The sequence below is a fragment of the Ochotona curzoniae genome, unplaced genomic scaffold, assembly GCF_017591425.1.
Source record: "Ochotona curzoniae isolate NIBS_2020 unplaced genomic scaffold, NIBS_Ocur_1.0 contig_3437, whole genome shotgun sequence".
Classification (NCBI taxonomy): domain Eukaryota; kingdom Metazoa; phylum Chordata; class Mammalia; order Lagomorpha; family Ochotonidae; genus Ochotona; species Ochotona curzoniae.
In genome coordinates this window covers 487916-514740 of record NW_024465862.1, presented here as the reverse complement: position 1 = coordinate 514740, position 26825 = coordinate 487916, and the positions used below count along the sequence as shown (strand labels likewise).

At 45.4% G+C, this 26825-nt stretch overlaps 2 protein-coding genes across 6 annotated transcripts; one reads left to right on the top strand and one right to left on the bottom strand.

The window, feature by feature from the left end:
• Positions 1-361: 361 nt before the first annotated feature.
• Positions 362-15434, bottom strand: ZKSCAN5 (zinc finger with KRAB and SCAN domains 5). 4 transcript variants are annotated; one of them, XM_040980383.1, is made up of 4 exons: positions 14096-15434; positions 8882-9020; positions 5054-5650; positions 362-2797 (listed from the first exon to the last, which is right to left on the bottom strand). In XM_040980383.1, the coding sequence occupies exons 1-4, from the start codon at positions 14507-14509 to the stop codon at positions 1677-1679; spliced, it is 2271 nt and encodes a 756-aa protein (XP_040836317.1). In that variant the 5' UTR covers positions 14510-15434; the 3' UTR covers positions 362-1676. The 4 variants fall into 4 exon arrangements, with proteins under 4 accessions (XP_040836317.1, XP_040836318.1, XP_040836319.1 ...); XM_040980384.1 differs by lacking the exon at positions 14096-15434 and adding an exon at positions 13811-13970 and having other exon boundaries at positions 364-2797; XM_040980385.1 differs by lacking the exon at positions 14096-15434 and having other exon boundaries at positions 364-2797; positions 8882-9897.
• A 3675-nt stretch (positions 15435-19109) lies between these two features.
• Positions 19110-24167, top strand: ZNF394 (zinc finger protein 394). 2 transcript variants are annotated; one of them, XM_040980387.1, is made up of 3 exons: positions 19110-19718; positions 21624-21750; positions 22830-24167. In XM_040980387.1, the coding sequence occupies exons 1-3, from the start codon at positions 19218-19220 to the stop codon at positions 23873-23875; spliced, it is 1674 nt and encodes a 557-aa protein (XP_040836321.1). In that variant the 5' UTR covers positions 19110-19217; the 3' UTR covers positions 23876-24167. The 2 variants fall into 2 exon arrangements, with proteins under 2 accessions (XP_040836321.1, XP_040836322.1); XM_040980388.1 differs by lacking the exon at positions 22830-24167 and having other exon boundaries at positions 21624-22823.
• Positions 24168-26825: the final 2658 nt, after the last annotated feature.

Genomic DNA, 26825 nt, shown 5'->3' with positions numbered 1-26825 from the left:
AGACAACCCAAAGCCTTGGGACCCTGCACCTGCGTGAGAGACCCAGAAGAAGCTCCTGGCTTCGGATCAATTCAGCTCTGGCCATTGTGGCCCCTTGGGGGGTGAATCAGTGCCTGGAAGACCTTTCCCTCTGTGAATTTGCCTTTCCAATAAAATAAATTAATTAATTAAAGAATTCTTTGAGGGAGAGAATAAAACAGGGTAGAAAAGTGAAAGCTCTGAGCATAGACAAAGGCTAAGATAAAATCTGTCCTTGGTTGGATCCCAACAGAGGGTTCTGGAGTATAATTACACCATAGAACTTCCTCTTCCAACCTTCCCTTCCTCCCCAACCCTGAGCAAATGAGTCAGCCTTTTGTACTCCGTATCAGGCATTGGCTGAGAGTGTGGAGGACAGATAACTCTTGCTGAAGCAGCTCCCATTGTCCAAGGACAATTGCACTGGAGTCTGGAGAAATGGGAGCAGCTGGGTGGCATAGATTGGTGTGCTAACTTGATAAAGGAGCCTGGATAGATCACCAGTGTGCCACACATAAATATTTAATGAGCATTTATTATTGTACCTCAGGCAAAATCCAGATAGTGCTCAGCAGACTCCAAAAGCATTTTCACCCTGTAGCCAACAGGTTAAAGCTAACAGTCGGACACATGCCATCTTCTTTTCCCCTCAAAATTAACACTTTCCCACAAGGTATGGCTAATTGGGTCATGTCAAGTCTGCTCCTTGTTACATTAACTTCCAACGCTAGCTGCAAAGTGTATTTAAACTCATTCTGACTGAACACCATCAATTCGCAAGACAGGCCTATCACGGTACCTGGGAATCGGTTCACAGACTGCCTGACCCTTAACTCAAGATGGCCCAATTTTTTTCTGCGGACTTAGCTGCCCTCATTATTGTGGGTCATAAAATACAATGCAGTCCAGTTTTGCCCATTCTCTGCTCCGGTAGGGCCCCTCTTTCTTGACCTTCTGATGTGACTAAGCAGCACAGTTTCTCCTGAGTTTACTAGTTAGAACTCTTTGCACTAGATAACCTTGATGCTACTAGAATCAAAACAACATGGGGTGTTTCAAGAAGTTGCAGATTGAATACGGCAAGAGAAACACACATCATACAATCCACTCTGATTCCAATTTTGCCAAAATAGATAAGTTGTCAGTTTCTTTTCAACAAGTTTAATATTCAGATGGGAACAATGATTGAGTATTCTAGTGGTTGGGATAATCATTGCTTTAAAAAGGGTCTATAGATGAGGTACCCAAACAGCTATCATGCTAAAGTTCTTTTTTCACTGCACTCTTCCCTGAATAGATAGGCTGTCAAGGCAAAAACTACAAAACAAGCTTCTATCCACTGCATTCATGGGATTTTTCCAGTACCAATTTTCTGAATTTCAAATAAAGGAGTGTCACCTGAAACTTTTCTTCATCCACAATAGTCATTTGTTCTCTTTGCCTATAATCCCAAGCATGAAGATGGTAAACAAAGCATGGAAAAGCAAATAGGTATCTACTTCTTGTGGATTCTCCAATGTTCCTAAAGGCTACATTTTGGACATATCTGTGGGCATGACAAACTTTAGAAACTTGAAGTTGTTACACTCATTGTAGGAGTAAGGCTTCTCTTCGGGAAGGCGTCTCTGAAACTAAGAACTGCTGTATGACAGGAAGACCTATACACTTACAGCACTTATGGAATCTGTTCTCTCATGGCATCTCAGATGTTTAAAGAGGCTACAACTCCAACTAAAACTCATCCCACATTCTTTACATTGATAGGGCTTCTCTCCAGTATGGATTCTCTGATGTTGATGAAGATGTGACTTCAGAGTGAACCCTCTTCCACATTCATCACATTGATGGGATTTCGTGCTGGAACAAATTTTTGGATGTTGCTTTTTATGGGAACACTGGCCATTTTCTCTACATATATCACATTTATAGGGTTTCTCTACAGTATGAGTTCTGTAATGCTGAATAAGGTCTGAACTATACCCAAAGCCTTTTCCACATATATCACATTTATAGGGTTGCTCTTGTAACTCAATCTTCTTATCTTCAATCACAGTCAAGTTCCAACTAGATGCTTCCTCACAAATGCCATTTTTCTCACTTTTCTGACCCATGTGGAGTACCTGATGCTCAATCAGGCTAACATACTGAAAAAAGACCTCTCCACATTCATTGCACTGATGAGATTTCTCCCTAGAGTGGAGCCTCAGATGTCCAGCGAGGTGTGAACGTCTTCCAAAACCTTTCCCACATTCATTACACTTAAAGGGTCTCTCTCCACTGTGCACACTCTGATGCTGAACAAGATGGGATCTCACTCTAAAGGCTTTACCACAGAGATGACAGGTGTAGGGCTTTTCACCAGTGTGGACTCGCTGATGTTGAGTAAGGTGTACACGCTGATTATAGCTTTTGCCACATTCATCACACCTAAATGGTTTCTCCCCAGTGTGGATTCGTTGATGTTGAATAAGATGTGCACTCTGAATAAAGCTCTTTCCACATATATTACATTTATGTGGTCTCTCTCCAGTGGAAGATTTTTTATGAACATATGTGATTTCACTGCAATTCACCCTCTTTGAAGAGGGTTGTGCAAGTATGTCTTTCATAGGAATTCCTGGTTTTCTATCCACTTTGTCTTGGTGGTCATAGCCATCTCCAAAATCTTCAACTTGAGAAATGTTTCTTTCGATTTTTCCTGATAGCTCCATTTCTGCTTCTGAAAATTCTGACATTTTCTTAACATTCAATCTTGGATTCTTATTTCTTTTGTCACTACCTAAAATAAAGAGCAAGTTCAAATGGCATCAGTTCTTTGACAGAAGAAAAATACTGTCAGCAAAAAGGATAATCAGATGAAATTATGATATAATTAGGAGTAACAGGAATGTATGAATATTATGTATTTAATGTCACTGAGCATGAATAAAAACTACTTAGAAAAGTAAGCATTACTGAGGTTAAACAGAAATAAGCATGAAATTTTATTATATAGGGGAAAAAAAAAGCCACTCTCACACAGGAAATGCAAAGGGGTTCTTACGCAAACATACATAAGGCAGCCACAATGAAATAGAACAAAGATACACAACTAGATAGTGAGACCAGACAAGAACTGTTAGAACTGGGGGAACAGGAAGAGAAGGATTATGAAGGGGCTAATATAATGGCAAGAGTATCTGAATAGGAGCCAGGAAATAAGCCAGCCAAAATACTGTCAAGAAGGTAGATGATGCTTCTATCAGTTGCTGCTCTCTTCAGCCTAAGCCAAAATCCTGGATTCAGTTTTCCTCTTGTGGCACCTTCAAGATCTGCTACCCACACCCGACCATCATCTCCACAAGGGATAAAACTGGATCTACCCTCTTCCCTGCCAGACTCCAAGCTGCTAGCAATAGAGGCTCTCAACAAATACAGTTGCATGGGAGCTGTCGCCATAGCGTGGTAGGCTAAGCTTCCTCTGGTAATGCCACCATCCCACATGGGTGCCAAGTGGCGTCCCATGCTCCACTTCCTATCCACTCCCCTGCTTGTAGCCTGGGAAAGCAGCAGAGGACGGCCCAAGGCCTTGGGTCCCTGCACCCATGTGGAAGATCCAGAAGAAGCTCCTGGCTCCCACATTTGGATCAGCTCAGTTCTGTATGCTGCAGCCATTTGGAGAGTCAACCAGCAGGACAGAAGATCTGTGTGTGTATGTGTAAAATCTTTCAAGTAAAAAATATATCTTTAAAAAAAATACAACTAAGTAAATTAGGATGTCACCACATAAAAGCAGGCTGTCATAATAATAGGAGGGTTGAGTAACAAGTAGAAAGTGTGAATGTATAATGGTTAATTGTACCCTATAAGGATAATTATGGAAATAAGACGATGAAAAAAATTACAAGCAAACACACTAAGTAGCAACAGTTCTATTAGATCAAGGGGATTATGGATGATTTCTCTCTCTTCCTTACTTTCAAACTTCCTGCAGTTATTCTATCATTTTAAAATAATTAAATGAGAAAACAAATGGGGTGAGCCTGGTGCAATAGCACAATGGTTAAGGTCCTCGCCTTGAACCCGCCAGGATCCCATATAGGCGCCGGTTCTTTTTTTTTTTTTTTTTTAAGATTTATTTATTTATTGCAAAGTCAGATATACAGAGAGGAGGAGAGACAGAGAGGAAGATCTTCCATCCGATGAATCACTCCCCAAGTGAGCACAACGGCCGATGCTATGCCGATCCGAAGCCAGGAACCAGGAACTTCTTCCGGGTATCCCACACAGGTGCAGGGTCCCAAAGCTTTGGGCCGTCCTCGACTGCTTTCCCAGGCCACAGGCAGGGAACTGGATGGGAAGTGGAGCAGCCGGGATTAGAACCGGCGCCCATATGGGATCCCGGTGCACTCAAGGCGAGGACTTTAGCTGCTAGGCCGCACCGCCAGACCCAGGCACCAGTTCTAACCCCAGCAGTGCCACTTCCCATCCAGCTCCCTGCTTGTGGCCTGGGAAAGCAGTGGAGGACGGCCCAAAGCCTTGGGACCCTGCACCCGTGTGGGAGACCCGGAAGAAGTTCCCGGCTCCTGGCTTTGGATCATTGCCGTCACTTGAGGAGTGAATCATCGGACGGAAGATCTTTCTGTCTCTCCTCCTCTCTGTACATCTGCCTTTCCAACAAAAATAAATAAATCTTAAAAAAAAAAAAAAGCAAGAAAGAAAGGAAAAAAGGGAGAAGACTGGAAGGAAACATGGGAGGAAGCCAAGATGTCATTTCCTGCAATAGAAGGATGAGTCAACCGATAGCATATTTAAAATGTGGAATTATCAGGATAAATAAGAGATGAAAGTAGGTACCTCTTGGGAAACTCTTGAAAAATGAGATAGCAACAAATTTTATCTATTCATTTGACAATTCAGAGTCAATAAAAATCAAACACACTTTAATCTTGACCCTACTCTTTCCAGCGTCACAATCTATCTGTCCTATTGTAATACGTTCTTTAGACAATTGGGGCCTCCCTTCATTCCCCAAATACAAACTCTTCACACGTACATCTTGCGGATTTCTCCCTGAAGTGGCGTTTCAGATGTTCAATCAGGTGTGAATGGCGACCAAAGTTCTTGCCACATTCATTACACCCATAGGGTCTCTCTCCGCTGTGGACACTGTGATGCTGCACAAGATGGGAGCTCACCCGGAAGGCCTTTCCACACACCTGACATTTATAGGGTTTCTCACCAGTGTGGACTCTCTGGTGTTGAGTCAGGTGCACACGCTGGTTATAGCTCTTCCCACATTCACCACATGTAAATGGTTTTTCTCCAGTGTGAATTCGCCGATGCTGAATGAAGTTCGAGGCTTGAAGAAAAAATTTGCCACAATCCAGACATTTGTGACCTCTCTCATTGCTTAAGTTCTCCTTCCGGTTAAGGTCTTTTCCAGTGCTAAGATCTTTTTTTTGCCCTGATTTCCCCACAGCGGAGTTCACCTGCCACCTCTGGACCACGCCCTTAAGGTCACCAACTTCTGCAAACCCTTGACTCTGAGGAACATTCCTTTCAGTGTTTCCTGGATTCATCCAATGCGATTCGGCTTCCTCAGGAATCTGCTTTACCATGAGCTCCATATTGTTGTCCCTGGACTCATAACCTGAAATCATGGAAGGGAAATGAGACATTTAGGCATTTTCTACAGTAGAAAAAAATAATAGAGGGATTCAATATAATTAAATGAAGCCAACATGTTAGAATGCATAACTAGGAAAAAATGATGTCACATATGAGATAAATATTATTCAAATAGAACGGAAACAGATTTAGTGGAAAAGCTGGCAGGAAGGATTCCAAGGAATGAGATGAGAGAGCATTCATCCTGCTATGGTACTTACATGTTCCTTGTTTGTGAATACCTATGCAATACTCAAAAATATTAATAAAATTTGGTATTGGGCCCGGTGCAGTGGCCTAGTGGCTAAAAGTCCTCGCCTTGAATGTGCCGGGACCCCATATGAGTGCTGTTTCTAATCCCAGCGGCCCTGCTTCCCATCCAGCTCCATGCTTGTGGCCTGGGAAAACCGTCGAGGACGGCCCAAAGCCTTGGGATCCTGCACCTGTGTGGGAGACCTGGAGGAAGTTTCTGGATCCTGGCTTAGGATTGGCACAGCTCTGGCCATTGGTGGCCACTTGGGGAGTGTACCATCGAATGGAAGATCTTCCTCTCTGTCTCTCCTCCTCTCTGTATATCTGCCTTTCCAATAAAAATAAATAAAACTTAAAAAAATAAATAAAATTTGATATTGAGTTATACAGCTAACCCAGACTACATATTCCTCTTTGTGAATTCATAGCTTAGAGAAGATGACATTTTCAATTTTACTAATTCTTACAGTATTACAGAGTTCTTTGAAGAGTCCAAGAGCAGGGGAAAGGCTTTCTTTCCATAACCACAGAACAATCTACTTATTTCAAAACATAGAGCAACGTTCAATGTCACCGATGAACACAGACATTCAAGTGATCGCAATCTCCCAGACATTTTACCCAGGATATTGAAGTTGGATACGGTTTGCAGACAAATCTTTAATTAATCGAAAACCAAACATAGGCATGTTATTTCCCTTCCTCCTTCCTGCACAGTCTATTTCACAGTGCCTTTCACAGTGCAGTTATCAACTGTCTCTATAATCAACTCAGTTCCCAATAGCATTCAAACACACTCAAAACTTCCCATTAAAAGAGGTGAGTAGTTGACATAGCAGTTAAGTTACAGCTCGAGTGCTAGGATCCCATATTAAATGTGCAGATTTGAGTTCCAGCTCCACTTGTAAATCCAGTTTCCTGCTAATAAGCACACTGGCAGGAAGCAGTTGTTAGCTCAAGTTCTTGGATCCTTGCCACCCACACAGGAGAGACCTGGATTGAGTTTTTGGCTCCTGACTTTGGCCTGGCTTAGCTTTGGCTGCTGAAGACATTTGGGGAATTGTCTGTCTTCCTCTTTCTCTCCCAGCTCTTTCCTACTCTGTTCACTGTCTTTCAAATTAAAACATAAGAATTTTTTTTCGTATAAAGGTAATTCAAAAACAATTATCCTTTCAGTGATCCAAATCCTCTCTCTTTCCGCCTGAGAAGTTCTAGAAAGTTCTTCTGCAAAAATATCTCAAAGTCCTCTCCTTCGTAGTCTTAAAAAAATCTATCTTGCAGCCCAGCACAATAGCTCAGCGTCCAAATCCTCACCTTGTACATACCAGGATCGTAGATGGACACAGGTTTGTATCCCAGCTGCTCCACTTCCCACCCAGCTCCCTGGGAAAGCAGTGGAGGACGGGCCAAAGCCTTGGGTTCCTGTGCCCCCATAGCAGACCCGGAAGAAACTCCTGGCTCCTAGCTTTGGATCAGCTTAATTACAATCATTGTAGCTACTTTCTACTTCCTTTTTCCTGTAAATATGCCTTTCCAATAAAAATAAATAAATCTTTTTAAATCAATAAATATTAAAATAAGAAAATCTATCTGAGAGAGACAGGTATAGTGGCATACTCAGCTAATCCTCCACAGTGGTGTGACAGGATACAATATTGGAGCTGGTTCATGTCCCAGCTACTCCACTTCTGATCCAGCTCTCTGTTAATGGCTTGCGAAAGCAGTGGAGAATGCCCAGGTCCTTGGGCATACCTACATGGAAGACCCGAAAGAAGCTCCTGGCTCTTAGCTTCGATCAGCTCAGCTCTAAACCACTGCAGCCATTTGGGGAGTAAGCCAGCAAATAAAAGACCTTGTTTTCTGTCTCTCCTTCTCTGTGTGTAAAACAATCTGACTTTAAAATAAAAATAAATGATAGTAAAACAAAAATGTCTATCTCAGGGCTGGCACGGTGGTGCAGCACGTTATTCCTCTTCCTGTGGGCCAACATCCAACAAAATGCCAGTTCACATCATCAGGCTGGGCCCAAAATAAACAAATATCTTAAAAACTTAACATGATTTATTTATTATTATTCTTGTTGGACAGGCAGATTTACAGAGGAGAAAAAGATCTGTCCACTGGTTCACTCCACAAGTGGCTGAAACAGCTGGAACTGAGCTGATTCGAAGCCAGGAGCTTCTTCTAGGTCTCCCACATGGGAGCAGGTGCTCAAGGCCTTGATGAATCCTCTACTGCTTCTCCAGGCCATAATCAGGGAGCCAGATGTGCAGCGGAGCAGCAGGGACATGAATAGTCACCCAAACAGGATCCTGGTATGTGCAAGGTGAGGATTTAGCCACTAAGTCATCAGACTGGGCACCTCAGATTCTTAATTTCTAACATTAGAACAGCAATACTACATATTCTATTGAGCTGCTGTAAGAATAGCTATGGATACACCGAACAACATAATTTCAGCATTTGCACTTCACTTTTGAGCAATTTTACATATTTTTAAAGATTTTTTTAATATTTTCAAGTTTTATATACCTTTAAGATTAAATGCAGTATTCAGCATCTATTTTTTTTTTAAGATTTATTTATTTTATTGGAAAGGCAGATGTACAGAGAGGAGGAGAGACAGAGGAAGATCTTCTGTCCGATGATTCACACCCCAAGTGACTGTGCTGCGCCGAACTGAAGCCAGGAGCCAGGAACTTCTTTCCAGGTCTCCCACACGGGTGCAGGGTCCCAAGGCTTTGGGCCATCCTCAACTGCTTTCCCAGGCCACAAGCAGGGAGCCAGACAGGAAGTAGAGCTGCCAGGATTAGAACCAGCACCCATATGGGATCCTGGTGGGTTCAAGGCAAGGCCCTTAACCATTATGCTATCATGCCGGGTCCCTCTTATGCCACCTCCTGAAGTAACCAGGGCACCCATGCTGCAGTTACATCTGTTCTACTGAATGGATAAACCTCACCATTTTCCTTCAGAAGATGTGGCTTCTGTGGCTCTTGTTCAGGCGGGCTGTCGGTGGACTGGAGCTGGGAACTAAAGGACTCCTGCACTGCTTCAGGTGGCACCATCTTCTGGGGAAGCACTTCAGGACACGCAACAATCTGACAACCACAACAACAGCCAATCAGCACAGTTACAAAGAAAGTGAAGGACTCCAGCAGGTTCCATTATACTTTCAATCATTCTCTTGCCCAATGACTTAAATGTATGTCTACAATCAGTCAGGCACTACTTACACAGTGGTTTAATAAATACAGCTTACTTCTAGTTGGAAAAGACTTTCATGAAACACATTAACACATAAACATGTCATTACGAAGTGCTGTACATGGTAGAAGGGAGAAGTATGCAGTGGCATGAGACAGAACAAGTAAGACCAACTCAAATAAACACCTAGCAGATAGGAAGGCACTCAGGAATAAAGAAGGCAGAAGTGATTCGGGCAGGGAACCTTAACACCCACAGGCAGAAAAAGGATTTTTTTTCAAGGAACATGAGGCCATGGTGTGAGTTAAGTGAGGGGAAAGCTGAGGAAAGAGGTTGGAAAGGTCACTGGTGGGACTCACCAAGTCAAACTTGGATAAACTAACATTAAGACATAAACTAGCACATGTCCATCATGCTACAGTCCTCTGCCTCCTGTTCCTCACTCTGGTTCGACTCTATATACAATCACTCTGCTCCTTAGAACGTACCTATTCCGAAAGGCAGTAGCTCAGTACCAGGTACTGGAAGTGTTAAGGTCCTACCCTGTGACACCTTTCTCATCTGCCTCCCTTGAGTTGAATCTTCTCAGTAGGGGTAAAATGCGGCACAGGAGTTACACTAAGAGACAGCTGCAAAATAGTGTGGTAACCACCGATCCTGGGGGCTGGCACTGTAGCACAACCTGCAACACTGGCATCCTGTGTGAGGGCCAGTTTCTCCTCCAATTTTGATCCAGCACCCTGCAGAACAATTTGGGACAGCAACAAAAGATGGCTGCAAGTGCTTGGGCCGTAGCCACCCATCTGGGAGACCTGGAAGAAGCTCCTAGCTTCAACCTGGCCAAACTCTGGCAGTTGCAGCCATCTGAGAAATGAATCAGCAGATAGCAGATTTCTAGTCTTTTCCTGTTACTTTTACAAATAAATAAACACCGCTCTATACAGAAATTTGTGAATCAATGAGAGTGTGCTCAGAACAGAGTTAAGAGCCCAAGTATTTGAAAAGCAACTAACCAAAGAAGGAAAACCCCCATGGATGTCCACAGAAGACAAAGGAATGAGATGGAATGGAGAAAGCACCTCCAGGAGGCAAAACGGCTTGGAGGTAACATTGAGAAACAAAAGCCAGTGCGATGGCTCAACTGGCTAGTCCTCCCCTTGCAAGTACTGGGATTCCATATGGGTACCAGTTCATGTCCCAGCTGCTCCACTTCCCATCAGTTCTTTGTGTGGCCTAGGAAAGCAATAGAGTATGGCCCAGAGCCTTAATATCCTGTACCCTTGTGCGAGACCCAAAAGAAGCTCCTGGCTTCAGATAGGCTCAGTTCCAGCCATTGCAGCCATTTGGGGAGTGAATCAGCAGATGGAAGATCTTTATCTCCATCTCTCTTTCTCTCTATAAATCTGCCTTTAAATAAAAACAAATAAATTATATATATATATTTAAAAAAAAAAAAAAAAGGTTGAGAAACAACATTGAGGAAACCAGGAAGCAGGAGGAGGGAAAGGCCAGTAGGCAAACTCAAGGCCTATGGCAAAATCCCCTCCACGGGCTGCCAACAGGAAATGATTTTTCTCTGTGCTTCTTGCAAAGATGGACTTCAAGAGAGGTAAACATATAATATCTGATGTAAATTCCCTATTTTAAAAACTTGTGGTCAAAAGCTATACTTTGGGCCCGGCGGCGTGGTCTAGTGGATAAAGTCCTCGCCTTGAACACGACGGGATCCCATATGGGCGCCAGTTCTAATCCCAGCAGCCCTGCTTCCCATCCAGCTCCCTGCTTCTGGCCTGGGAAAGCAGTCGAGGACAGCCCAAAGCCTTGGGACCCTGCACCTGCGTGGGAGACCCAGGGGAGGTTCCTGGATCCTGGCTTTGGATCGGCATAGCATCGGCCATTGTGCTCACCTGGGGAGTGAGTCATCGGATGGAAGATCTTCCTTTCTGTCTCTCTGACTTTCCAATAAAATAAATAAATCTTAAGAAAAAAAAAAAAAAAGCTAGACTTTTGACTATTTCTACAAGGACACGTGGAAGAGTTTTATCATCAGTGTACCAAGCCAGGTCAAAAGAGGCGTAACTAGGCGTCACCAAGAGTCTCTATTCCATGACAGAAAGATTCATGTACACCCATGTGCATGACAGCCTTTCAGGAGAGCTGCAGGGGCTGGCCAAGGATCAGCAGCCACACCCTCGGAGCCTAAGCAGATTCTAGAATGTGATGCTAGAATGTGAAATACCACCTTATTATAGTTTCAAACTTTTGTAAACCCACAACAGAACTACAAAGAGAGAAATTCTATCTGCTGGTTCACTCCCCAAATGCACACAGCAGCCACGCCTGGGCCTGGCCAAAGCCAGGAGCCGGGAACTCCATCCTGATCTCTCACCTGGTGGTCAGGGGCCTAACTGCTTAGGCCATCTTTTAATGCCTTAGGCAGATTAACAGTATGCTAGATCAGAAGTACAGCCAGGACTCGAGCTGGCACACTGAGGCAGGATCCTGGAGCAAGTGACACTTTTAACTGGCTGCATCACAGCACCAGCCCCTAAATTTAAGGTTTTGTTTCTTTGCTACAAAAGCATAATAAATTGTAGCAGAATATGGGCCTATCAGTAAGAGGAAGATCTTTACAAAAGTATTACAAAAGAAGATACAACAACATAAAGATATCAATCCTCCATAAATTAATGACTTTAATTCAGTCAACAATAATACCAACAGGATATTTGGGGTGCTAGAAACTACATAAGCAATTCCAAAGTTCAAAGATGGATAATACTGAAAAATAAATTTGGGAGAAGTTAAAGATAGCCCTATAAGATAATAAAACACTTTACAGAACTCTAATAATAAATACTATAATAAACTACAGTATGATTAACAAAATTGGAATTTAAAAACTGAAACAGAGGTCCAGCATGGTAGCTAAGCAGCTAAAGTCCTCACCTTGCACATGCCAGGATCCCATATGGGCACCAGTTCTAATCTAGGCGGTACCAATTCCATCCAGCTCCCTGCTGGTGGCCTGGGAAAGCAGTCAAGGACGGCCCAAAGCCTTGGGACCATGCACCCGTGTGGGAGAGCCAGAGAGGGCTCCAGGCTCCTGGCTTAGTGACTGGCGCAGCTCTGGCTGTTGGTGGCCGCTTGGGGAATGAACCATCGGACATAAAATCTTATCTTTCTCTACCTTTCCTCCTCTGTATATCTGCCTTTCCAATAAAAAATAAAATAAATCTAAAAAAAAAAAAAGAATTTCTTAACTTAAAAAAAACTGAAACAGACTCAAAAGACTCAAATACATGCATTATGGCCAACATGTGTCATAAAAGCAGCATTTTAGTCAGTGACTGGGACAACTGCATAGACATTTGGGGAAAAATATGAACCACATCTCATATCCCACACCAAAATAAATCCTACTTGTACAGTATTTAAAAGTACATTAAAAAATTTTAAAAAGTAAAGGAATTGTTACAAATATTTTCATCTTTTTGTACTGAGAACCTTATTATATCATGAAACCAAGAACCATAGCTAAAATGACTCCATAAAAAGTAAAAAAAAAAATCTAGAAAACAAAAATCTGCATAAGTAAGGGAAAACATTTACAACTCACATGGCCAACCTAATGCTTACTGTTTCTTACAGGCAAGAAATAGATAATTCTCAAGAAAGGTACACATTTTTGATAATATGTACTTAGTCAAGCCCACAAAAGAAATATAAATCAAAATTACACAAAAATTGAATGCTGCATCTTTCATATTAACAATAATCAAAAGATTTGATAACACTGACTTACACGGGCAAAAACTTCTGATATTACGGTGTGAATATAAACTGATATAATTGCCACTGAATGTGTCAACAGGTACCAAAATCACAAATGAATCTGAGTCAATAAATTTCATTTCCATGCATTCATCCTATAACTAATAGTAAATATAAAGGATATTTATTGCACCAGAGCTTATTAGAAAAACTTTAGAAACAATCTAAAAGAATAACTTTGGGCCGGTGATATGGTGCAGAGGGCCAATCCTCTGCATGGGACACTGATACCCCACAAAAGCACTGATGCGAAATCAGGCTGCTCCACTTCCCACCCAGCTCTCTGCTTATGTGTCTGAGTAGGCAGCGAATGATGAGCCAAGTGCTTGAGTACCAGTCAGATGGGAGAATGGGGTGGAGTTCCTGGCTCCTAATTCCAGCCTGGCCCAGCCCCGTCTGTTACAGCCAATTGGGAAGGAACCAATAGACGGAAGATCTCTCTGTTGCTTCCTTTCAAATAAATAAATAAATCTTCAAAAATAAAAGAGCAATTTAAATGGAATACCTTAAATTCCATCAGAGGTAGTTGAAGAAATGATGGTTTAGCCACATAATGGCATAAAATGCAATTTGAAAGATAGTTACATCAGGTACTTCCAAAAGTTTGTGGAATATGCACAGCTTAGTTACATTTCTCCATGAATTGTTGAAGCACCTCATGTTTGTCCTGACAGAGAACAGATCAAGCCACGCTAAGAAACAAGAAGCAGAAGTGCAGGCGCTCTGCACATACAGGCTTCTGCAGAAAGAAGACGGCGTATCACTGTAAGACATAGAGGTAGCACGTGACGACGGTTGTCTCTGGAAAGAAGAACTAGGCAGTTGGGAAATTAATAGTGGGAAGACTTACTTTTCATTATAACCTTATGCACCTTTTTTGAATTTGTATCATGTCATTCAAAAAATAAATATAGCAATTTTTAAAATAAATAAAATCGCAGATTGTCTTCTACAGGTTAACACACTGGATATTGCTTCTTTGTGCTGGAGTGGCAGGTAATCTCCTCAGTGTACCTAATCCCGGGGGAACAAAAGAATAGAAATGAAGCACCAGAGGGCCGACTCTCACCCCTGCTTAGCTCCCTGACTTTTTCCTCTCCTTCCTCTCTGCTCCTGTGTACCCCCCTGTACTCACCTGCTGTCGCTGCTGCTCCAGTTCTCTCTGTATACTTTCCACCACTGCCACCGCCTCTTCTCCGCTCTCAGGGTGATGCTCCCGCACCCAGGCCTGGAACTCCTCGGGCAGGATGGTCAGGAACTGCTCCAGCACCAGCAGCTCCAGGATCTGCTCCTTGGTGTGCAGCTCGGGCCTCAGCCACTCGCAGCAGAGCACGCGGAGCTGACTCAGCGCCTCCCGAGGTCCCGAGGCCTCCTGGTACCGGAAGTGCCTGAAGCGCTGGTAAAAAGTCTCCGAGGCTGGCGGGCTGCACTCCTGCATCCAGGTGCAGTCTTCTTCCTCCACCTTCACTATCAGGAGGTCTTGCTGCTCCCGGGAAGTCTCGGCCGGAGTGTCTAAGTCTATCACTCCCTGCGGTTCTGTCATGATCATTCCAACTCCCGGGGCTGGCTGCGGCCCTCTGCCCCAATCTGTCTTCTGCTGCTGACGATCTTCACAAGCATACAACCTACTGACATACCAGGAACCATCACTAGCAAACAGAGATGGCGAAGAGGTCCGTCCTACAAGGTGATTCACCGAGAGATGCGGAGTACAAAACAGCCCTCGAGCCACTCAGAAAACAGTGATCCATTACGAGGATCTTCAACATTTTTTTAAAAAAAAACATGTAGCGGAGAGCCACGTCAATGTGGCATCACGCCCAACTGAACAGTTTGAGATGTAAAACGTCCCGTTTCACAGAGCTCACGGGACCAGAAGTCCACGTGTACTCGCTCCCTCTCACTATCCTAAGCCAAGCTTCAGATCAGCACAGGGGTGACATCAGAATGGTAATAACCGGCCCTGTCCTTCAAGCCACCGAGGCTTGACAGACCCAAGGGAGGCCTCATTCGTCCCGAAGAGAAGCAAGGCTTCCGGGACACATTGACACCCGAACTCTGCGGAATTTTCTGTGACCCCGAAATAGCCCAGGGAGACAGGCCGTTCAAGGTGAGGGAGAGGCCCCGCCTCCGGACGGACGCAAAGCCCCAAGCCCTCCTCTCAAGGCCCTGGGAGTTCTCCTGCAATTACAAGCTCCCCGCAGCCAAGGCTGACAACTTGTTTTATTATTTTTATTTATTTTTTTCTTATAAATCGAGAGAAAAAAAAAACCAAAGCCAACAGTTCGCAACACTTCCTCGCCGGAAGTAAGCAAATCCTAGCTTTCGCCACAAACCCCACCCCCAAGGGCACTTCCGAGTCTTCTCTAGGAATCCCGGAGGTCCTCGCCTCACGGTGGGCGAGAGGTGTCGCCCAGGAGGCAGAGCCGGTGGGCAGGGAGACGGGCCGAGGGCCCACACAGGCCGCCTCCGAACCCTCGGAGCCAACGCGGACGGCGTCAGGACCGCGGGGACCTGCACCCTCTCCTCCCGGCCACCCCAAAGCTTCTGGAACAGCCCCAGCTCCGCCCCTTTCCCGGGGCGGGGCCTGTGGGGGCGGGCAGCGGCTGCTCGGGCCTGATTGGTCGTGGACCGCGCGCCTCCCCTCACCCCTCAACGCTCGGCTTCCCCATTCCGAAGAGATCCCGAACCTTTCTGTAAGCCCGGAACCCTCACTAATGGCTTACTTTCCTGCCCCTGCAGGCTCCGTCGCCCGCAGCCTCGCGACTCCTCCTGCCCCTTCATCAAACACACCCCACTTCCTTACCTCCTCAGCGCGCGGGGCCCAACTCCCCAACGTCAGAAGCCTCGAGAGTCGCCACACACTGCGGCGCCCGAGACTACGTCTCCCAGCGTGCTTTGCGCGGGTCACGCTGGCCCAGCCAATAAGACCGCGGCTCTCCTGGCGGCCTCGGCTTCACGGACCTATCGGAATGCGGTTAGGCGAAGGGGTGTGTTCTCGGTCACGCAGCTGGAAGCCAGTGTTGAGGGTGGAATGAGCCTCCTCCTGACTGGGACATCCCTAAGTAGGGATGGGCCGTGATTGGTTCCAGGGCTTCCCTAGACCAGGGCCCTTTATCTTCCGGTTGGAAAGGGAATCGAGAAACAAACTGCTGCCAGCTACATTTCAGGAACTTCATTGATTTAATAAATACCTGCAAGAGTCCAAATTCGAAAAGGTCATGTTTCCATGCCTTATCCATTCCTCTCCCTAGAGATAGCTGAGGTGACTAACATCTTGGGCAACTTCCAAGAGAGGTTACACAGTTTCTGTATTTTCACCATCTTCTGTTTTTCTTTAATCACTGAGCTGGTTCCCTGTCCATACACAGTATTCTCATCTTCATTGCTAAGTAGTATAGTAATATTTAAATATACTATATTTAATCCTTTAGTTATGGAGAACAAATTTATCCTTTTTTTTATATAACAAGGAATGTTCCACTACATATGTACTCTTGTATGTACATGATTTTTCACATATGCAAGTACAACATTGAGATAAATTCTTTTTTAAAAAATATTTATTTAGGAATCAGTGTCATGGCATCAGTTCAGTTAGACATTTGGTTACAGCACCAGCATCCTATTTGGATGCCCATTCTAGTCCTGGGTACTTGGCTTCCAATCCAGCTCCCTGTTTGTACCCTGGGAGGGCAGTGGAGGATGGTCCTGGATCTTTGACCTCTGCACCCACATTGCCACTGGCACTCGTTTCCTGTCACTACAGAGAATTAACCTGATAATGTTACCAGAAATACCCAGGGGGTTCTTTCCTCAGCTTAGTATAGAAATAAAAAGCCGGGAATCTGTTGCAAACAGAAAAGTTTATTTGTGAAGGGACCAGGGGAGCAGGAAAGGGAAGAAAGGAGAAGCACCCCTGGAAGGAGAGAGACACTAAAGCTTTGAGGAAGGGTCTTGGGGTTTTAAGCCTTCCTTGACCCCTCCTTATTGGGTGGGGAACCTATAGGTAAGATGCTCCCCCCATTGGTGGTCTCGTAATTAATTAGGAACTAGGTGGGCAATGCTGGTGCCGCCCATCTGAAGGTGTGGCCAAAACCTCAGCAGGCCTGGATGGTCTCAATAACTCACAGGGCTGATCCCCAACCCAGGTTCTAAAGAGCCAATGAAAGGTGGCATTCTTGGGTACAGGGAGGGAGAACTGAGAAGAGCCAGCAGTTTTCTTTCTTGTTTTGTTTGTTTGTTTGTTTGTTTGTTAATCTATTGAAAGGCAGAGTTACAGAGAAACATCTTCTGCCACTTTAGCTGTCACGGCACAAGTGATTTTTCCCTGGTCGCCAGTGTGTTGTCAGACATCACTGCTGGGAGTCTACCACTGTCTGCATCTCACCACTGAAAGGGGATAAAAGGTGCCCCATACTTGCACCTCTTCTAGATCCTTTTCCATATAACAATTCCCTTGGCTGACTTTGATTTGTATCCTTTTGCTGTAATAAACTGTGGACATGTGCCCTCCCCCCCCGAACCAGTCTGTCAAATGCCTGAGGACCCCAGAACTTGACACACACTCAGCAGACTGAGAGGGCTAGCAGAGTGAGCGGCGCCTCCCTGTGCCTCCTTCCTCAAGCGTATCCCCTTCCTCAGTTAACTGCTTTGATCATCGGAATCTGTTCCTGAAAAACATGTTTACTGCTTAGAAGCTATTAGGTCTGGTGATTGTTACTTCATTTCCTTGTTTGCTCTCTTTACTGGGGCTTCTGTGATTGCCTAGCTGTTGAGTTCAATAAAGTGTACATTGCTTTAGTTACCTTGCAGCCCCTGAATCCCCATCTTTCTCGGCACAGTCAGCACACATCAGATTCCGGTCCCCTAAGATGGATCACCACAATAAAACATAACCATGGCTATAGCAACTTTCAGTGAGCACATTATTAAAATAGAGTTGAGAAGTTCCAGGTTCCTATCTTCGTACCAGCCCAGCTCTGGTTGTTGTGGACATTCAGGGAGTGAACAAACAGATGGAAGATCTCTCTCTATATATATATATATATCTCCCTGTAGCTCTGCCTTCTCAATAAAAATGAATAAATCTAAAGAAAAGAAAAGAAAAGAAAAAGGAACCTATGGCCCCGGTGCAGTAACCTAGTGGCTAATGTCTTTGTCTTGCATGTGCTGGGATCCCATATGGGCACCAGTTCCTATTCCAGCTGCTCTACTTTCCTTCCAGCCTCCTTCTTGTGGCCTAGGAAAGTAGTTGAGAACAACTCAAAGCCCTGGGACGCTGCACCTGCGTGGGAGATCCGGAAGAAGCCCCTGGCTTCAGATCAGCTCAGCTCCAGCCGTTGTAGCCACTTGGAGGAACAGGCCTTTATTAGGGTTCTGAATGAAAGTGTGACAGCCAAGCAATGAACTAAAGTACATGTAAGATGCCAGTATTGCAGGCATTGGCTTTATTTGCTATGCCACATGAGATGCCAATCTCACACTTCCAACTTGCAAAGCAGACACTGAATTTATGTTTAAGTCATCCAATTCCGGTACATTTTTATTGCAGTGACCAGCTTCTGTCCTGACAGCCTGAACAGCCATGGGCCCTCAGGAACTTCTGGCTGAAGGCCAACTGTGTGCCCAGCACTGTGCTAGGATGGTGCTGTGTTAAGGATTCACCACAGTCACCTGCTGCCTGTCTGCCCACTAGGCAGTTATGAGACTCAACTAGGCCCTTGCAAGCAGAAAAACATATATATTGCAATAAATGAGCACTGCAGTAGCGGAAAGCACTGAATGTTGAAGTTTGAAATCGGATATTAGTTCATTCACGCCATCACCAGCGGTCATATGGGACAACTTTTTTTCAGCCTCAATTTTGTCATCTTTGTTAAAACCAAAGACCATAACATCCGATTTACGTGTAAAATAATTTTAAGTGTTTCTTTTCTCTGTTCTTGGTCACCTGTTTGGGAGCCCGTTAGTTTTCGGGGCTACAGGTAGCGCTCCAGGAGCCAAGTTCCGGGGTCTAACTAGGGTGGGTAAACCACCGAGATGAGTCTCATTCTTCCCGGCTGCCTAGAGAGGCAACCCGGAAACGCTGGGGAATGCGCCTCGGAGAGCGCGTGACGTAGTTCCTTCCCGAAGTAATTTGATTTTTTGTGAGCGTTGTGTTTGCGGGAAAGGAAGGCGGGCCGAGGGAGGCTGGGGTGGCAGGGGTCTGGTGTTCAGTACCTGGAGTTCGCGCGCCCCCATTTTGGGAAGGGCTGATGAGCTCTTTGGGTTTGACCTCCTCTCGCCTGAAGCCGAGACTGTGGGAACGCCAGCGCATGCCAGGGAAAGATGAGCCCGAGCTCGGTCGCCTCAAGGCGCGGATGGCCCTGAGGCCCGAGGGGTCAGCACCGGCCCCGCGGGAGGGACTCTTGGTCGTCAAAGTGGAAAAAGACCCACCCGGAGAGTGGGAAAGCGACCCGCGGGGGCCCTGGCAGGACCCTGAAACTTCCCGCCAGCATTTCAGGCAGTTGAGTTACCGGGAGGTGGCTGGCCCGGAAGAGGCGCTGAGCCGGCTGAGGGAACTCTGTCGCCGGTGGCTGAGGCCCGAGCTGCACTCCAAGGAGCAGATCGTGGAGCTGCTGGTGCTGGAGCAGTTCCTGACCATCCTGCCCGAGGAGCTCCAGGCCTGGGTGCGGGAGCACGGCCCCGAGAGCGGGGAGGAGGCGGCGGCGGTGGTGCGGGCTCTCCAGAGAGCGCTCGACCGGACCTCGCCCCAGGTGAGCGGTCTCCGGCAGGATTGTTCCAGGTTGTTCTAGAAAGACACGCTTTGCTCCCTTTGTGATAATTTGTGAACTTCTGGGACGTGCATAAACCGTTTTCTTTCCATAGGAAATGCTGATATAAAATCGTAGCATGAAGACTCAGATTGTACGCCCTCTGGTAGGCTGAGAAGGAAGGAGAGCAGGATGGAGGCTGGCCCTCTGTTAGAACAGCAGCTCACCAGCACTAAGTATGAGGATCTCTTGTTGCTTTTTTAGCGTTGGGTAGCCCCCTTCTCCAGCATGGGTAATTTTTAATTCTTTTTTTTTTTTTTTTTTTAAAAAAGGACTCTTTAAAAAAAAAAGATTTATTTTTATTGCAAGTCACATATACAGAGAAGAGGAAAGAGAGAGAGGAAGTTACTCCATCCGATGATTCACTCCCCAAGTGACCAAAACAGCCAGAGCTGAGCTAATCCTAAGCCAGGAGCCAGGAACAACTTCTTCCAGGTCTCCCATGCAGGTGCAGGGTCCCAAGGCTTTGACCCATCCTCGACTGCTTTCCCAGGCCACAGGCAGGGAGCTGGATGGGTAGTGGGGCTGCCGGGACCAGAACCAATGCCCATACGGGATCCTAGCACATGCAAGGTGAGGACTTTAGCTACTAGGCCACACTGCTGGGCCCTAATTTTTAATCTGTAAGCCCTACTGTGTTGCGTGGGAAATTTGCAGCATAGAGTCAGTGAGCTTTCAGTGGAAAGATTGATTCATGAGATCATAAACAAAAGGCTGTTTCCCATTACCCAGGCTTGAAGGCAGAGTTTTAGAACTGCAGCATAGCTGACATTTGGGTGACAGTTATTTGTGAAAGAGGGATGGCTTGTGTACTTTACATCATTAGCAATATTCCTGGCCTTAGCCTATCATATGCACTGACCGGCACAACTATGTCCAGATATTAGGCCTGGTGCAGTAGTCTAGAAGCTAATGTCCTCGCCTTGCACAGGATCCCATAAGTGCACTCATTTGTGTCCCCGCTGTTCCACTTCCCATCCAGCTCCCTGCTTGTGGCCTGGGAAAGCAGTGGAGAATGTCCCAAAGCCTTGGGACTCTGCACCTGCGTGGGAGACCTGGAAGAGGCTCCTGGCTCCTGGCTTAGGATTGGCTCAGCTCTGGCTGTTTTGGTCACTTGGGGAGTGAATCATCGGATGGAAGATCTTTCTCTCTCCTCCTCGCTGTGAATATCTGCCTTTCCAATAAAAATAAATAAATCTTTAAAAAAAAGTTTTACTTTGGGCCAGCATGTTGGCTCAACTGGCTAATTCTGTACCTTCAAGTGTTGGCATCCCATATGCGCACTAGTTCATGTCCCAGCTGCACTATTTCCCATCTGATTCCCTGCTTATGGCCTGAGAAAGTTGCAGAGGATGGTCCAAAGCCCTGGGAACATGCACCTATGTGGGAGACTGAGAAGATATTTCTGCCTTCTGAACAGCTCAGCTCCAGCTATTGCTACCATTTGAAGTGGGAGGAGGATAGGGAGTGAACCAATGGGTGAAAGGTCTTTCTTTCCTCTGTATGGAAATGCCTTTCCAATAACATTTTTTTAATTAGTTCTGACTTTGTTAGAGGAGGTGACCTAGGACATAAAAGATATCATGATAAGCTACAACACAGTTTTTCAACTTACTTAAAGTCCTGGTAGTTAGTAAACAGAAAGCTAGAATTCACATCCAATCAATTGGTTCGAGTCCGTGCCTTCAGCCCTAAGACTGTATTACTTGCTGTGGAGAGCCTGAGAAAAGCAGCAGTGAGATGGCTCGTTCCTCTTATTTCCAACCTTATTTTTGGGTAAAAGTCATCATCTAAACTAGAAACCTCCTTTACAGCAGGTACTTAAATGTGACTCTCATGTTGTTCCAGGAGCCAGTGACTTTTGAAGATGTTGCTGCTTCTCTGGCCTGGGAGGATTGGGAGCCTCTGGACCTGGCTCAGAGACACTTGTGTAAGGACAGCGGATGGGAAGGTTACAGTGGCTCCGACCTGCCTGGTAAGTGACTCGGCTGGGTTTTAGTAGTTGTGATTTGTGAAGGGCTGAGTTTACTACCGAATCACAGGTGTTACGTTGTTGAACTGTCTTGTTTCGTGTGGGATGTGCCCACTGTGTTTGGGTTGGAAGATTTCTTGGAATATTGGGGACTTTTCACTTTCCATATGTGTTGAATCATCAGACTTTTGAGTCTTCATTCTGTCCAGGTTGGAACTTGTCCACTCACTGTGGGGTTGTTCCTCAGGTATGTGTTCCTTCAGAATCCCCTTCTGTCAAGAGTCTCTTAAGACTTTGGGCCAGTGCTGCTTCAGTGTTACTGAAGAAAGATTCAGTCAACAAATACAAAGTTGCCATGATAAACGCTAGCTTCTCTCAGTGCTGGGCTGCAGCTGAGAAAAGTGTGCACACACACGTGAGAAGGCCTTCAGTACATGCATTCTGGATCTAATGATTCAGGACCCAACTCTCGATTTTGTGTCGTGTTTGATTTCTTTGACTGGAATGAGGTTTCTTTCTCCTGTTCTCAGCTGTGCCTCATGTGCCCTATCCAGGATATATCTGATTCAGCCTTCTTGGAGAATCACCTGCAAAAATTCTAGCTGAGAGGTGGAATCTGGTGACATGCTTGTTCCTTGGTGGGTTTGCAGGCAGTCCCAGCTGTCGGTCGCACAGACCCTACCTTCAAATGTTGGAGGCTCCTGCCATGTCTGCTGGTGTAACTCACCATGGGACAGGGATGTCTCTTATTAAACCATGCTTCCTTTATGAGTCCAAGAGTACGCTGCCTTCCTTCACGGCTCCTCCAAATGTCAATAAATAGAGTTGCCTACCTCAGGGACTTGCACAGCAAGTGGGGCAGGGAAGCAGCTGGGTTGGTTCAGGTAGGCACAAGTCTAAAAGGAAAGAAACTGAATCTGTACCAGTGAATGTGAATACACCTGACAGGCTAATTAATTTCACTTCAGGAGTGGCTTAATGGTACTTTTAAGGGGGTTGGAGGAGATTGTTTTTCTGCTAGAACTTGCTTCTCACCCCAGCACGAAGATATAATGGCAGCCATCTGTATTTTCATGTTTCAGGTTTGGAGCCCAGCGCTGAGTATAAAGGGTTGATTCCAAAGCAAGAAACTTTAGAAATAGAGCCCCAGGAGCAGCTACGAGAAGTGTCTCAGCAAATGGCCTGCCTGTTTTCTGAGTGTGGCGCTACCCAGCAAGACAAGGTAGAGGAGCAGTCCAAATGTCCTTTGTCACCGAAACTTGAACATTTTGAAGAGCACGGACTCGCCAGCATATCAGATCTCAACAAGAATGGATCTGTGGAAGAGGGAGACCTTGGTAAAGGATTTGGGAACAGAAGTTCTAGCTTTCTCTTTTGTCAGCAAGTCCACACAGCGGAGAGGCCCACTGAAAAATGTGAGGACAAGTGCGTACTGTGTTTAAATAGGGTGAAGCAGGATGCTGGTGCCAGGGAAGAGCATTTCTGTGACTCCGATCTTCTTAACCCCCAAAGGCAGTTCCATGACAAAAGACCTTATAAGTGCAATAACTGTGAGAAGAGTTTCAAACAGCGTTCTGACCTCCTAAAACATCAGCGAATCCACACAGGTGAGAAGCCCTACAAGTGTCAGGAATGCGGCAAGAGCTTCCGTCAGAGTACTGCCCTGATTAAGCACCAGAGAACACATACCGGGGAGAGACCATACATGTGTCTGAAATGCGGGGAATGCTTCCGGCAGAGTTCACACCTAAATCGGCATCAAAGAACTCACACTGGGGAGAAATACTGTAAGTGTGAGGAATGTGGGGAAACCTGCCACATTTCCAATGTATTTAGACATCAGAGACTACACAAAGGAGAAAGACCCTACAAATGTGAAGAATGTCAAAAGGCCTTCAAACAGCGCTCTGACCTCTTTAAACACCAGAGAATCCACACTGGGGAGAAGCCTTACAGATGTTCCGTGTGTGGGAAAAGTTTCAGTCAGAGTGCAACCCTCATTAAACACCAGAGAACACACACAGGAGAGAAACCTTATAAATGTCTCGAATGTGGGGACAGCTTTAGACAGAGTACACACCTCATCCGACACCAAAGAATCCATCAAAATAAAGTTTTGTCCCTTTGATATGCTTCTGCATTGGCCTATTTTTTGTTGGTTTCATTTCCAGAAACTACATGCTGTGGCGTTTTGAATATTTCAGTGAAACACAGACCAGGTTGCCTCCTCAGGCATCCCATGCAAATTAGGCTTGGTTGGACTTGAGTCTTAGTACCTACTATGATAGAACATGTCAGGGGAGGAGGAATGAATAAGAAAGGAATCCTCCAAAAGATGAGGTAGTTAGTGACTTGTGAGAAGAGTGGGAGCTAAAGTGACAATCTGTCCATGTCCTCTTCACTTTTTAAAAATTAATTATTTTTAAAGCTTATTTATTTTGATTGCAAAGATATACAGAGAGGAAGATCTTTCGTCCGATGATTCCCTCCCCAAGTAAACACAATGGCCCATGCTGCACCAATCCAAAGCCAAGAGCCGGGAACAACTTCCACGTCTCGCACGCAGGTGCAGGGGTCCCAAGGCTTTGGGCCATCCTTGACTGCTTTCCCAGGCCACAAGCAGGGAGCTGGAAGGGAAGTGGGGTTGCCAGGATTAGAACTGGTGCCCATATGGGATTCTGGCACAAGCAAGGCAAGGACCTTAGCAATTAGGCTACTATGTTGGGCCCCCTCTTCACTCTTCCTACTGATTTTTTAGACCAAGTCTTGCCCACTTCAGTTGATTCCTGCTATTTGTAGTCATTCACAATGATCTTTCTCCCTGGTTATTAGAGAGGATGTCAATTATGCCTAATCCTCAAAACACCTAGCAAATTGTACATTGAGAAGCACTCTATATTTTTGACTTATTAATTAATTTTTTGGCTCCACTAGCCTAGTGGCCAAAGTCCTTGCCTTGCGTGCACCAAGATCCCATATGGGCGCCAGCTCCCATTCAGCTCCCTGCTTATGGCCTGGGAAAGCAGTTGAGGACAGCCCAGGGCTTTGGGACCCTGCACCTGCATGGGAGATCCAGAAGAAGCTCCTGGCTTCGGATCAGCTTAGCTCCTGTTGCAGTCACTTGGGGAGTGAATCATTGGATAGAAAATCTTCCTCTCTGTTTCCTCTGTTTATCTGACTTCGTAATATTGCTTGAGTGGTTTTGACATTTCTAAGACTCGGTTTTACTGCTCTAAGATTGAGAAAATCTTTCCAGATTTCACTAGCTGAGAGTCTACCCTCATTCATCCAGACACTTGCTGCCAAAGCTCAACCAGGAGAGTTGTCCAGCCTGCTCTGTTCTCCATCTTCTTACACTCAACGTCCTCTGCAGGCCCAAATAAGCTGGCTATCATGTCCCCCTTCTACACCTGGGCATGCCATCTACTGCATAGGCATCAGCAATCAAGGAGGCTCAGTCCTGATGCACACATTCCAAGATTATATCACAAATCCCATGATCTTCCCTGTGGCTGGAGTTTTGAGGCCAGTTGGGAAGTCCCCCAAGAAATAGCTGGGGTGACCAGACCTGTACATGTGCCAACCAGTACAGGATCCGGGTCAGTTCATCCGTATCAGCCTATGCACCCACTGGTGTCTTCCTTTAAAAGGACTAAGGCACCACCTCTCTATTCATTTAACCCTATCTCCTTAAAGACCCTCTCTCCAAATAGCACTCCTTTTGGTCTTAGGGCTTCATCATGAGTTCTGGGGGAGAAACAGTTGTGAAACACTGTATTCTCCCATACCACTTAGGACAAGCATCTTGCATAACATGAAGTACAGGTTTTGTCAAAGAGTGAAAGCGGGCAAGCCTGACAAGATAGCCTAGTGGCTAAAGTCAGCCTTGCACACTCTGAGATCCCATATGGATGCCGGTTTAGGTTCCGGCCACCCCTCTTTCCATCCAGCTCCCTGCTTGCGACCTGGGAAAGCAGTTGAGGACGGCCCAAAGCCTTGGGACCCTGCATCCGCATGAGAGACTTGGAAGAAGCTCCGGGCTCCTGGCTTCGGATCACCTCATCCAGCTGTTGTGTTCACTTGGGGAGTGAACCATCGGACGGAAGATCTTTGTCTCTCCTCCTCTCTCAGACTTAACTCTGACTCTGACTTTCCAATAAAAATAAATAAATCTTTTTTTAAAAAAATCTTTATTTTGGTAATCTTTACATAATTGAATAGGACACAAAGGGCTATAGAAAAGTGGCTAAGACCATTGTTTCCACATTAATATTATAAGTTTTTTTCCTGTATCCGGGGTAAGGGAAGAGATAAAGGGAAAAGCAGTTCCCAACCTCCCACCCATCTCAGGTCCCCGATATGGGGCAAGCTCCGAGGATCCTGCTCATGCAGTTTTGATAGTTCAACAGTTCTGAATTGCTGCCAATCTTGCTGTTCCAAGCACAATGAATTCTCTCCAGAATCCACTGGCTGCCATAGTTCACTTTAGAGTCTCCGCTAGCCCAGTGTTTCACTGCCAACACTTGACTGGGGTAGTGAAGTGTTGGAAGTTGTGCCAAAAAATCTGCCTCTAAAATCTTTGTGGAGAAAACATCATTTCAGTCCTGAATCTGATTCAATTCTGTTGGCTTATTAATGTATTAAAAATGTATTACTAAATTAACTGTGGCATTTGTTTTGGTAAAATCTTTGAGATGTGGGGCTGGTGTTGTAGTCTAGCAAGTGAAGCTGCCACCTGACACCAGCATCCCACATAGCACTGGTTCCAGTCCCAGGCCCCGCTTCGGAGCCACAGTGCATGTCATTTCAAAATTTGGCTTTATTGTATCCTGCTATCAGAGAATGACTTCAGAATTGCAAAAATTAGAAAAAAAAATACCATAGCAAAATCTCAGATTACATTAATTGTCCTATTAAGGCTTTTTTTAAAAAGGCTTTTTTTTTAATTGGAAATGCAGATTCAAAGATAAGGAAAGATAGATAAGTCATTTCCCAAGTGACTGCAACAACTGGAACTGAGCTGATCCAAAATTAGGAGCCAGGAATTTCCTCCAGGTATCCCACATGGGTGCAGGGTC

Bases quoted from the DNA above. Each gene is read 5' to 3' on its own strand.
- ZKSCAN5 (XM_040980383.1), bottom strand. From the start codon at position 14,509: ATGATCATGACAGAACCGCAGGGAGTGATAGACTTAGACACTCCGGCC. The intron at 5,651-8,881 runs GTGAGGTTTATC...CCATGATTTCAG, and splicing joins ACATCTTCTGAAGGAAAATG to GTTATGAGTCCAGGGACAAC. The intron at 2,798-5,053 runs GTACGTGTGAAG...TCTTTATTTTAG, and splicing joins CAGGGAGAAATCCGCAAGAT to GTAGTGACAAAAGAAATAAG.
- ZNF394 (XM_040980387.1), top strand. From the start codon at position 19,218: ATGAGCTCTTTGGGTTTGACCTCCTCTCGCCTGAAGCCGAGACTGTGG. The intron at 19,719-21,623 runs GTGAGCGGTCTC...ATGTTGTTCCAG, and splicing joins TCGACCGGACCTCGCCCCAG to GAGCCAGTGACTTTTGAAGA. The intron at 21,751-22,829 runs GTAAGTGACTCG...TTCATGTTTCAG, and splicing joins CAGTGGCTCCGACCTGCCTG to GTTTGGAGCCCAGCGCTGAG.